Source organism: Coturnix japonica, chromosome Z (genome assembly GCF_054131305.1).
Source record: "Coturnix japonica strain WE chromosome Z, WE-NBRP24, whole genome shotgun sequence".
In the NCBI taxonomy this organism is placed as follows: Eukaryota; Metazoa; Chordata; class Aves; order Galliformes; family Phasianidae; genus Coturnix; species Coturnix japonica.
The window spans coordinates 47,123,305-47,135,777 of NC_140702.1; the positions used below are offsets into that span (position 1 = coordinate 47,123,305).

At 35.0% G+C, this 12,473-nt stretch overlaps 1 protein-coding gene across 11 annotated transcripts in view; it reads right to left on the reverse strand.

Annotated features, from left to right (window-relative positions):
- UHRF2 (ubiquitin like with PHD and ring finger domains 2) overlaps positions 1 to 12,473 on the reverse strand; it is a 73,640-nt gene that overhangs the window by 3,618 nt on the left and 57,549 nt on the right. For 5 of the 11 annotated variants that reach the window (XM_015848969.3, XM_015848968.3, XM_085528391.1 and 2 more), the window contains 7 exons: positions 12,160 to 12,283; positions 11,671 to 11,778; positions 7,630 to 7,734; positions 3,808 to 3,914; positions 2,458 to 2,620; positions 1,795 to 1,932; positions 222 to 345 (listed from right to left, as the gene is read on the reverse strand). In XM_015848969.3, the coding sequence (XP_015704455.2) occupies positions 222 to 345; positions 1,795 to 1,932; positions 2,458 to 2,620; positions 3,808 to 3,914; positions 7,630 to 7,734; positions 11,671 to 11,778; positions 12,160 to 12,283 (869 nt within the window). Of the gene's footprint in view, positions 1 to 221; positions 346 to 757; positions 949 to 1,794; positions 1,933 to 2,457; positions 2,621 to 3,807; positions 3,946 to 6,227; positions 6,938 to 7,629; positions 7,735 to 9,310; positions 9,576 to 11,670; positions 11,779 to 12,159; positions 12,284 to 12,473 lie in introns of those variants that run through there. The other 6 variants (XR_014939205.1, XM_085528390.1, XR_014939206.1 and 3 more) reach the window with 6 other exon arrangements.

Below are 12,473 nucleotides of genomic sequence, written 5' to 3' on the forward strand. Positions count from 1 at the left end.
GTCATCTGCTCATTTTCCTACCAGGCTTAAAGAAAAACAGCCTTACAAGCACTAAATAAAATCTTAGGATCCCTAGGCTGCTACTTTATTTTAGAATGTGCGCTACAATTTATATTAGTATTCCAAATAACTTCATGCTTTTGTGAAGCTTTCATGCTACTGGCTCAATAAACAAACATGACAGACTTTGCTGCTGAAAGCTAAAAAATAAAAAGAAATACCATCATCAATTGTCCTTTTTTGGTTCCCATTACTCTGGCTGGTTGGCTCCTGTTTCACAGTTTGCTTTTTAACCTTATCTTTCTTCTCCTTACTAGCCATGGCTTCCAAATAACCTTCTGGATACTAAAATAAAAAGCACAGATTTAAAACAAAACCCACTGGCATACAAAAATTCCCAAATATGTACAAGACTAATTTCTGAAAGACTCTGAAACCATACAACAATGTATTGAAATAATTAAAAAATCATTTTTAAAATCCTACATGATGAATAAAAGTTTTAAAGTAGTGTTTGTTTTCCAGAACTTGTAGCCAAGCTAAAGGATCTAATCTAGACTGAACTGTATTAAAAGGAAACTGACTTCTAAATCCATGCCCTTTTAATGGTGTATGTTAAAAAGTGTAGCCAGCAGACTGAAGTAGTTCATCCTCCCACTTTGTTCTGCCCTGGTGAGGCCACAACAGAACTGTGTCCAGTCCCAGGCTCTTTAGCTCAATGCAGTCAGAGTACTTCTACAGAAAGTCCAGTTGAGGGTCACAGAGATGATGAGAGGACTGGAGTTCCTTTGGGAGGAAAGACTGAGCAACCTGGGGCTTCAGCCTGGAGAATGCCAAGGGGAGTATTTTAACCATGCTTATAAACATCTGAAGAGCAAGAGTCAGGTGGATGGAGCCAGGCTCTTTTCAGTGGTGACCATCAATAGCACAAGGGGTACCAGGGATAAACTGGAAAACAGCAAGTTTCATACAAACATGAGGAAAAACTTAATCGAGGGTGACAAAGCAATGGAACAAGCTCTCCAGAGAGGCTGTGGAGTCTACTTCTTTAGAGATGTTCAAAATCTGGCCAGAAGATTTCCTGTGCAACCTACTCTATGGGACCTACTTTAGAATGGGGGTTGGATTCAAAGATCTTCAGAGATCCCTTCCAGCCTCTGTGATTCTACAAACTACACAAAGTTTTCTCCAAAGGCAAAGTTGAATATGATGATATATTATATGATAAACCAACGCATTGATAAGAAATCATTGTGATTTTTTCCAACTTTCACGGAATCTGCAAGGCATGAGTCCTTAAAGGCTAGTTTATTTTGGCATCTGAAATACAATAGCCATACAAACTCCTCAGCTACACGCAGAGAAAAACATACAAATGCACATATTTTTTTGATTTCTCAAATGGACTCAACCGTAAGAACAATTACTTGAAAATATTTTGTCTGGGACAATTATCACTGGATTCAAACTCTTGATTTATATACATACAAATATGTATACTGTGCATATGTGTATCTCTCCCTCTGTGTGTGTGTGTCTGTGTGTGTGTGTGTATTTCACTGCTAAGGCAGAAAACTTCATTCAGAATTCCTTCTGCTTTGTCCATTTAAAAGGATTTTTCCAGCCTTTAGATAATTTTTGTGTGTGTTTTGAATTTATCTGATTTTGTCACTGTGAAGTAGAGGGGGAAAAAAAAAAAAAGGGTAATTTAATACAACTGATTTCTATTTCTGGAATTTGTTTGCTTGAATTGAGGGGAATAAAACAAAGCAGTTCTGCAATCCTGACTCGAACCTGTACACTCAGACCCAGTTTCTTCGTCCTCTCCATTCCTTCAGAAGTCCAAGGTGCAGGCTCAACATCATCCCTCCTCAGAAGATAGCGCCAAACTAAAAAGCCACATTTTCCAATTTCTGGCCAATATTTCACCACCTGCAGAAAAATATACAATTTCTGCTATTACTTTTCCACAAGCCAAATGTGTGCCTATTCTTCCACTTGCTAATTATCCAACAAAACAAATTAATAAAAAATCAGAAAACTAAGTCAAACATTATTATAAAGCAGCTCTTCCAATGCCTGCAAAAGCTTTTCAATTTTGATAAACACAGTGGTATCTATCACAGATGCTGAGAAGATTCTGAATGCACAGGAAACTATAGCACAATTGGAAAGAGGGAGGAAGTTATCTGACTTCTATTGGTGAATATCATTTGTTAAGCAGATGTACAGTTTACATATTTGAGTTCATATAACCAATTACGGATTACATTCTATTATCACTACTCTGACTAACTTCACTTCTTTGCAGAGTGAGCTACAGCTAAAATGCTGTCTCAGACTTAAAAGAATTCTTTCTTTTAAGTAATAACAAAGAATTTACAACGCAAGACAAACAAGACTTCCTAAAATAGCTCTAGAAAAACATTATTTTGTACCAAGTAGAAACCAAAATACCTTGTAAATGCCATCGTATCTGTTGCCTTCCTCTGGGGCATATTTGCTGATCCGTCGTCCTTTTGAACTACGTACAACTCTCACTGGTTTACCAGCTCTCCAGTTCTTAGATTCTGCCCCATTTTTATCATCCAGTGGAGCATCACAGTTAAGGGCCAATGCCCTAAAAAGAGATGTATTGAATTGCTTCATACAAATTATTTCTGGGAAATAATGTAATTATATAGTATCTATTTCTTTTATTTATTCATGCTTCATCAAGCAGCACAGAACTTTTAAGTATAATCCTCAACTGCAGAACTGATAGAAACAGTAAGATGCAAGTACAATTAAAAAAAAGGAACAGAGAATATCTTGCTGCCAATGGTCAAGATGAAAATTCAGATTACATACTAAATGCAATAAAAAAATCCTTTCAGATTTAATAACCTTCATTTTTAAAAACAACTCATTTCTGGATGGTATTAAGACAAGTAAGAGAAATTACAAACAAAGGAAAACTTTATAATTATTCCCCAATAACAGCAGATTTTTAGGTTTTTTAAGCACAAGCATAAAAATAATGAATGCAATGAAAAATGCTATATAGAAAAAAAAAAACACGAAATTATCCAATAATCTCTACGTAACTGAAATTCCTCATACAGCATATGAGCTGGTTAGAGTAGGAGTCAAATAACAGCAACTAACTAAGCATTTTATTCTTTATCATTTTACCCATCATCTCTATTTCTGGGCTTGTTCAGTCAAGAAAACGCTCAGGGGAGACGATGTTGGCCTTCCAATACTTGAAAGAAGCCAGTGAAGAGGAGTGGGACTGACTTTGTACACAGTCTAACAGTGATGAGACAAGGGGGAACAGCGTTTAACTGTAAGGGTGGAAATTTAGGTTAGATGTTAGGAGGAAGTTCTTTACTCAGAGGGCTATGAGGCACTGGTACAGCTGCCCAGAGAGGTTGTCAGTGCCTAATGCCTGGAGGTGCTCAAGGCCAGGTGGGGACCTGGGCAGCCTGATGTGGTTAGGGGCAGCCCTGCCCATGGCTGAGGGTTGGAACATGATGATGTTAAAACAAGGTCCCCTGAAGAAAACGTTGGGACAGTTTCAACCAGAGACATGGCTAATAGCTCTAACAATAACACAACAACCTACTTCATTTGGATGCAGATGTTTCTCGAAACCAACAAAATATAACTCTTGATAAAATACCTCCTGGCAGCAAGAGGCGTCACTGCTTTCACAAAGTAGCACATACAACAGACAACAAAATAAATGTCATAGAAGGTTTGTTCTAATTAAAGCACTCCAGTAATGGTTTTGGAATACTTCCTGATTTTATTTGCAAAACTTACCTATTCATGTGTGTTAATGTCTGATCAAATGAATGCTCTCCAATCCTTTTATTGCCAGAAAGATCTCTACCTCCACTCCCAGTGTAAGTGAATTCATCCCCTCGATCCTGTACAAGAAGATTATCCCCGGTTTTAACACTCCAAATTGAAGCAAATAAATTTAAAAAAAAAAAAAGAAGAAAAAAAAAAGTGACTTTATTTGCTCTATTTACTCTGACAGACAAAAAGTATACTCCATTTCTATTCCACTACCAATGTCCTATAATACTTGTGAAAATCCTTATTAAAAAAAATTTGCCTGCCTTGAAAAAATTAGCATTTACAGCTGTTAAAAAAATTACTTTTAAAAATAAAATATTTCTTTAATGACACATTCTAGCAAGTGCTGCAGCACTAAGTAGAGCCTTCTTTTAGTTTACAAGAATATAGTGTTTGCAAAATACATCATAAATAGCTTGGAGAGATCACTTCAGCTGGTGCAGGGGGCTGAGTTCTAATAAGTCAGAGCAATGTGTACTTGAATTCAAGTTGGACGCTTTAGTCTATAAATAGTTCCAGCTATTCTGGACTAGTAAAAAGTCAGTATCACTTGGATTCACATTTTAAGCTGAGGCAGTTGTGTAGTAGAATTCCTACTGGGAATTTTCTTTAAATCCAAGAGAATCTGATCAACCTCTCTTCTGCCACATACAAAAAGAATGATCAAAATCAAACAATTTCTTTAGGAAATATATCACAGAATTTCACATCACCATGTGAAAAGTCAGGAATGTCTAGAAAGATGAATGATTTAAAATGATATGTGATGGAGACACAAATTTTGTACAAAGCACAAATCAATAGTATAAGGTTAATACTTCATTGGAAAGCAAAGTGAAATAAACGGCTTAAAAAGAGATATCATAGAATTGAGCTGTTTGGTCTTTTGTCAATGATTGCTAAATAAATAATGGCAAAAGGAATGTGCAGATTACACAAAGATGATTGTGATGATAATAATAAGAACAGAGATGGACTTGCTTGTTGAATATGCCCAGAACTGAATAAGAAGTTTTAGCAAAGTTGAGGAAACCAAGCTGATGTATTTGGCCAACATGTGTTTCTACACACAGAATTAGAATGTTATTTTCATTCTTATTTTATTTCCTGCATTTAAATAAAAGATTAACATCATAAGAATTAACTTTATTAGTTTTCATGCAAAATGAAGTCCTGCAAGAAACTCATGGCTTGATAAAATGGAAAAACTAGGACTAGTATAGTTATACTGATCCTTTAAAATTTTATGAAGGGAATAGACTAATGATATTAGTATGACCAACATTTCCATGAAAATATAAGAACAGAGCAAGAAAGAATCTAAGCACATTTGTTGTTCATAGGCATAGTTCTAACAGTCAAACTTGACAGAAAGGATCTCTGCAACAAACTAAGGCTTATCAGAATGTGAAAATAATTCTGAATACAATGTAGGTACAGACAGGACAATGAAATTCAGAAAATGATGGCAGAAATGTATTTCTTAGCATTAGCACCTTGCATGGACTCATAGCCAACAATATGGAATAACAGAGTGTCACAGAAAAGGAACTGCTGCGCAAAGTTGAAACGCCAGTAATAAGTGAGTGGTGAAGCTACCGTCCAACAGATTATGTCAAGTACATCCTTAGTATCAGAGGTACCAAGTCTGGGTGAATAACAATTAAGAGTGAGAATAAATATATTTAGTGTCTATTGTATAATGAGATACTTGAATTGTAACTCCAGTGTAATGTGAGACAAGTTGGTACCAAACTAGTTGGGCCCTGAAACCTCAAAAACAAGACAGCAGTTTAAAACAGCAGGTTTCATAGCATCAGACACAGGGTTTTCAGCTCTTTATTCAGTCTAGGTGACAGATAGACTCTCAATGTAAAGGCTGTAATGAACTTGTTATGTTGGATTCTCAGTAGCATAAAGCAGAGGAGAGAAAATCTGCAAGGAACTGTTCCCTTGGTAACAGAGCATGGAAAGACAATACAAAAAAAATTGTTTAGGATACGACTTCTCTCTTTCAGGAGGGTTCACACTGGATTCAAGCAATCCAGGTGAGACTTGCAATAAAAAACACATCTTTCTAGGTAGCCTGTTAGTAAATGGTCTTTAGATACAAAATATTTTTTCTCACATTTGGATTTAAAGTATGCAATACACTACAATCCCAGCACTGCATTGTTACCACCAATGGAACTGCTTCAGTCTATTCTGAAATAATTTTTAGAATTATGAATTCTTAAAGAATTATCTAACTTCTTCAGCTAACGTTCCCATTATGTTTGCTATTTAAGACTTGAAAGCTAAGTAAGACTGTATCTTTAACAGGTAACCAATGTAGAGTCACTAAAATCCAAGATTAAACATGAGAGAGACTAACAAGCAAATATTTTACATTCATTTAATTACAAATGAGACGAAGCTTCACATAACAGTTACTTTCAAACAGTGCTTATTTCACAAGCTTTGACAATACCCCTTTCCAAGCTTGAGGTCAGTTCCTTTACCAACAGAACTCACTGCTGCAGAGTACTCAGTACGGCCCAATTTGAGAACATTTGCAGACAAGTTTGGGTAAGCAGAGTCTTAAGTTTCCAACGACATAGCATAAAAATGACATTATCTGAAAACGAGACAATGAATTCTATTTCCTATAATACATTTTTGCAATTATTAACTGAATAATGATAGCTGAAGAAATAAGGGAGCATCAGTATCAACACGAAAACAAACAAACAAACAACAGAACACAACTCAAAGCAAATAAATATCTTCAGCATACTAAGAAAGCAGCTTAGGATTCACCAGTTCAAGGTCCCAGAGCTTGGGTTGGGGTTGACTCAAAGGAAATATTAAAATACCCCAACACTGAGTACCTCCTCTTGTGATTGGCTCAACAAAAAGACATCTCCAGAGACAATATCCTGCAGCAGCATCAGAAGGTAGGTGAAAAAAATATGTTGCACTTCGATGCTATTTCAGATGCTTGTTTCTTTCTCCTGGTGACTACCAGTTATGCATGTTGTCAAAACAACAGATTGCTTACTGCTTTATCCTTTCCTGATGCATGATTCAAAAACCCACCTGTGGAAGAGATCTGTAGGAAGGGTACAAAACATTGTACCCTTGTACAAACATTATTCAGTTGCAGAGAACAGTGATCTATTCTTAGAGAAGTGTTTATCAGTGTATGGAGAAGAAAACTGGACACAGTTACTGTTTGGTTGAGCAATACAATTGCTTTTGTTGCTCTATTTAGATGTTAACACTGAACCAGAAATTTTTTCAGCAACTTTAGGGATGATAATAAAAGTTTCTGAGACTTTCCTGAGAAGTTCTGAAAGCATCTACCAGTAGGTGTCAAGAGTCCTCAAAGCTTCATGGAATCTTTCATAGAAACTTTTTATTCTCGCTTCATTAAAATAAACACACTATGTGAAAAAATCCTTAGAATGTGGCATCTATCTTACTTCAAAGCAATAAAAAAATTCATGTCTACATAAAATGTAAAACTTACACTTCATTAAAATTTTTAAATAATACTAAATTCAGGCCCTGAAAGCACAATGAAATTGAACCACCCTGTATGATGTAAAATTTGGCTTACACATACGCATTCCCTAATAAATATGCATATTTCTCCTCAGAAAACTGAGAACTTCTGATTTGTTACCAGAGGTCATTCTTCTCACAGTCATATTTGTATAAGCAGGAAGGCTCATAATCCTCTATTTTTACAAACATTAGTGTATTAGAACAGCAAAATCATTGCTTCAATAAACAACATACCACTTCATCTTCAAATCCTCCAGCTAAAACAAGTGAATAAGCTCCATCATTACTGCGTCCATGAATTCCACCCACATGTGGTCTGTGAACACCTGCTTCGCTCACCTGGCAACAGAAAAACATCAGTTTCTAACATTTTTATCCAACTAATTAGTCATCTACAGTCACTTCTAACAGCAAACTTTCTGCTTAAAAACATTGTATAGGGGTATCTATGTAAACAGTTAATGTAAGACTACTATTAAAAGTGAGAATTTCATTAGTTTTAACGAAGAAAAGCTGAAAGTAAGGACACCTAAAAAAGGAAGGAAAATGTGTGGCAGTAGTGATACTGGAAGGTGAAAACACACACTTTCTTCTCTGTGAAAATCTTCCATTATTCTTTCAGTAAGCAGTATTTAAGACTGGACTTTGCACAGTCATTTACAAAAACTGAAAGAAAAAAATCAAAGTTTGGTAACATCATGTATTTGTGGATTATGGATGGCCACAGTGACCTACGCAAAGATCACTGTGTCAGGTACCACTGAAGTAATATGCTACCGACTAATCTGTGACCAACTCAGAGGAATACTATCATATCGCCTAATGAAAGAGAAGAAGTCCTTGCAATAAAGTACAGCTCATATCCAATCAGGACTACTCTCAGGTTATGAATATGCAACTAAGCTTCAACCAGACCACCTGAAAGCTGCTGTTGTAACATAAACCTTCAACATCAGTTAAAGCCTGCTGGAATACACTTCCCACAGAAATTTATGTATTAACCATATCTTTGCTATTTTCAAATTACATTTTAAAAACTCTTCATGAATTAACAAGAGGATAGCATATTAAATTACACATTTTCTCAGTATGTGATGCAAATTTACAATTAACAGAAGTAAAACTCCCAGTAGAAAAGCAATTAGGATTCTTCATATCTCCCCATGTTCCTTTAAATCTAGACTTCATCTGTTTCTGATTCCATACCTCTCAATCCTGTAACCTTTTCCCCATTCAATATACTTTAGCAACTTCTGTAAGAGTTTACATTCTTTTGATATAGTCCTGTACATTCATCATACAACAGAACACCAGACAAAATGTCCAGATGGCAAAAAATTCTGTTCCTGACAACAGATAAGAGAAGGCAGCTGTGCAAATTATGAAAAACACACACGGATACAATAGTTTCTCAGCATCAAGCTGCCTGTGGCCCTGGCTTCCAAAACTACTTAAGAATTCACAAATCCATAGTACCTAAAGGAGAAGAGTACTGCTTGTATTATGAACTACAGCTAGTCTGTATAGTTTGTATTTATATTGTTCCATAATTATACTGTACTACTAGATTTTACAAACTTCATCTCCATAGCATTGTTTTAGCTAACTTCAAGTGTGGAAAGTCTTGTTCAGTTGGTTTCAAAGCCATTCTATTCATTTAATGATTGTTGCTGATGATAGTATCTGCTATTTTTCTAGTCCCTCCTTTCATCATATTTTAACTCTGGATTCACTTTTTTTTTTTTTAATCATCATCACTACTGGCCATTAAGATGGCATATTTTCAAAACTATCTATTAGAAGATCTTTCCTAAATAATAATGATGAAAGAAGCTGAAAGCCCAATATAATACAAAAGAAATTAAAACTGTTACCCACCCCATGCTTACTATGCATGACAACTTTGTACTCTCACCTAACTGTATCAGTTATTTGCCAATTTTTCCAGATTATTTATGTGCATGTTGAATAAAAAGGCCTCACTATTGCGCTCCTCTTTCCTGCTGAATCAAACATTCTTTCATTCATTCCTCCCTCCCTTCTTTCATTTCAAGGATTTATCAAATTAAATCTAGGTTTCTGGTAGGTGATTCACCCCAAAGATGAATTCTGGTAAGTAATTCATGCCAAAGATGCTCTTCAGATGCTCTCTTCAGAAGCAATACTTAGTCAAATTCCTTCTAGGGAAAAGAGAGTTTGTGTCATGAAAAACTAAGCAAATAAAAAAATAAAGAAACTACAGTCTCTAAATTCTCATAGATCTGCTGAGACAAGCCTGTTTCACATAAAGAATACTGGTCATATGAGAAATACATAAGTTCAGTTTAAATGCCTACGCAGAAAACATTTCAATCCCTTTTTTTTTTTTTTTTTTTTTTTTTTTAAATATATATTAAGTAAAATGGATTGGTTTGCACAAAAATTAAATGGTTATGTATAAGTGGTAGTTGCTTTTTGCCCTCTACTACACATCTCCATTTATACACAAAATCATCATACTTACTCAAGTTCCTGACAAAAGCAGGTATCTAATCCTGTTCCTTTTCCCTACCAGCACTAGAATGATCTGAAAACCATCAACTTCTGTGTCACCAATGGAACTTCTAACAGAAAGATGAACTCAGAACTTTACTGCTGAAGCAGCAAAAAAGCTCGGTTTTGAGATTTTCAGTTCATACAGTTTACTTCAGAAGCTTCTTGTTTCCTGATTTTAGAAACCTCTCTTATTTATGAAACCATGCTTAATCTGGAAACTAGTAAAAATAGAACTACTTTAATTCCTTTCACAGAAAAAAAAAAAAAAAAAAATCTTCAAACATAGAGAGGTCAAGAAAATACCCCAAAGAATGAAAACGGCGTTTACCTGTTAATCAATTACTTGCCTCTTAAAATCACTGGGATAATGAGCAGAATAATTTTACAGAAAAAAAGTAATTAATTATAATCTTTGTATTGATGGTAGCATTCACATTATGGTGAGAAAGAACCAATTAGCTCAGTTTTCAACTTCATTATTTTGTTTTCTATCAAGAAAATAAACCAAGAACTGTGAAAAATACGTGCTGCAAACCTTATCAGCCTTAAAACGTGCACAACATCCCAAATCCTGATTTCTTCAGACAGAATGAAGACACCTCAACTGGAAGAAAACTCTGTTAAGTTTTTTTTTCTAACAGTTTAATAATAAAACATTTCTCTTCTTCTCATAAGAAAACAGGTGATGAAAGGTTCAGAAAACAAATCAGGAGAAGATTGTCATGTTCCTCCTTAAGTTCAGAAAAAAATCCACCTTTCTATTCTTCCAGCTATTATGGAAAACACACAGTTACCATCTACAACACATGCAAGAAACAAAGAATTATCTGAATTTTGAAAATGAAGAACTACCCATTTCCTGACCAAATCAATGAAAAATAAGAAAAAAATGAAAAATTGGAGATATCAGATAAGATCATGGTAAAGTTTGCAAATTACTGGACATCTCAAAACCACAAAAAAATAGCACTGGCAAAAAAAAAAAATGTTGTTGATTCTTCCAACTTTTTTTTTTATATGGAGAACCTTTCATACATATATATGCATGTATATAATAAGTATATACATACTTATTTATATGTATGCAAATAAAGTGCCTGACAAACATTCAGTCCCTCTGTGTATCACCACAGCAGTTCTGTAACTAACATGTGAAATGGACTGGGAAAATTAACAGCCTTTTCAGCCCAGGTGACATCATTTTTCAGCCCAATTTTTTTTTTTTTTTTTAACCAATCTAGTTTACCATAAATCCTAATAAATACTTGCAACAGAAAATGAGCGTGCAAGCAGGAGAAAATTCTGATTGATCAGATCATTATCTAGCAGTATGGATTTATGTTGGTTTAACATGTTCAACCACTTAAATGAAGAGTTGGACATTAGTTACGTCTGAACAACAAACAGAAACCCAAACATAGTCTATTTATAGTTGTATCATCTACAGTTCTTGAAATCCACAGCCTGAATCCCCAAAGTGGGAGACTTACACCCTACTTACAGTTTTAACAGGTAAAATTTGTCTATCCTAATTATGACAGCATTCAGATACCTCAAAATACTACTTGTTAACTACACTGTAAAATCAGTGTGCTTCTATTACACTTGTACTGCCTTGACTTCCAGTATTGTCATACTTTATTTTGTCCTGGCGACAGTTAGCAACTTAAACTTCTGTTAATGTCAAACTCATATATTATTACTCTTATTTCAGCTACAGATAACATTGAAACAACATACCTGAACTCTGAATTTCCAAGTCGTGCCAACAGGAACACCAGGAATGGGCCCATAATGATTTGAAGGAACAATAGTGCATTCCTTAGTGCGACCAACACAGGCCATGCCCTAAAAATACATCCGATAAAATGAATTAGTATTATGATATTGAAGCTTAGTCATAAAATGAGATGCAGATGTCAGGAAATCTAGTAATTGTAATAAAGACATACATTAAAATGTATTAGGAATTGTCAAAAGGAATGTTTTAAGTAACGTGCGCTTACAGTTTTTTGAGGGATTGGGAGTTGTTGTTCTTTTTGCTTTTACCTCTAGTCAACTTAATAATTCTTCCACCTCTTTGACTGTCAATAGATAGTGGGCAGGATTCAACATTGTCTTAACCGTCTATGCAGCCCAGTACTGAATTTTGTGTAGTGCATATATAATTACAGATGTAGCACATACATGAACAATTAGAGTAATAGCTATTTCTAAAATACACTCTACCTTGCCCCAGTCTCTCTGGCTTTCAGTACTGGCAGATGGCATCTTTGCTTTCTTTTTACTCTGTTTGAGCTTTTCTCCGGCCTTTACAACTTCATTAGAATCATTTTTGCAGGAAGGACAATACCTAAAAAAATGGTTTTAGTAAATTCTCAATTACTTCATAATAATGGCAATACATTTCCTGTAGCCAAAATAGTGTCAATCAGTTCATCTTAACTGAATATGTCAAGCTTGCAAATATATATCACTCTCAAGCAGCTAAAGCCTGCAGTGAAAAAGAAAACCCAACATAAGCAAACACTGTCAACTTTAAA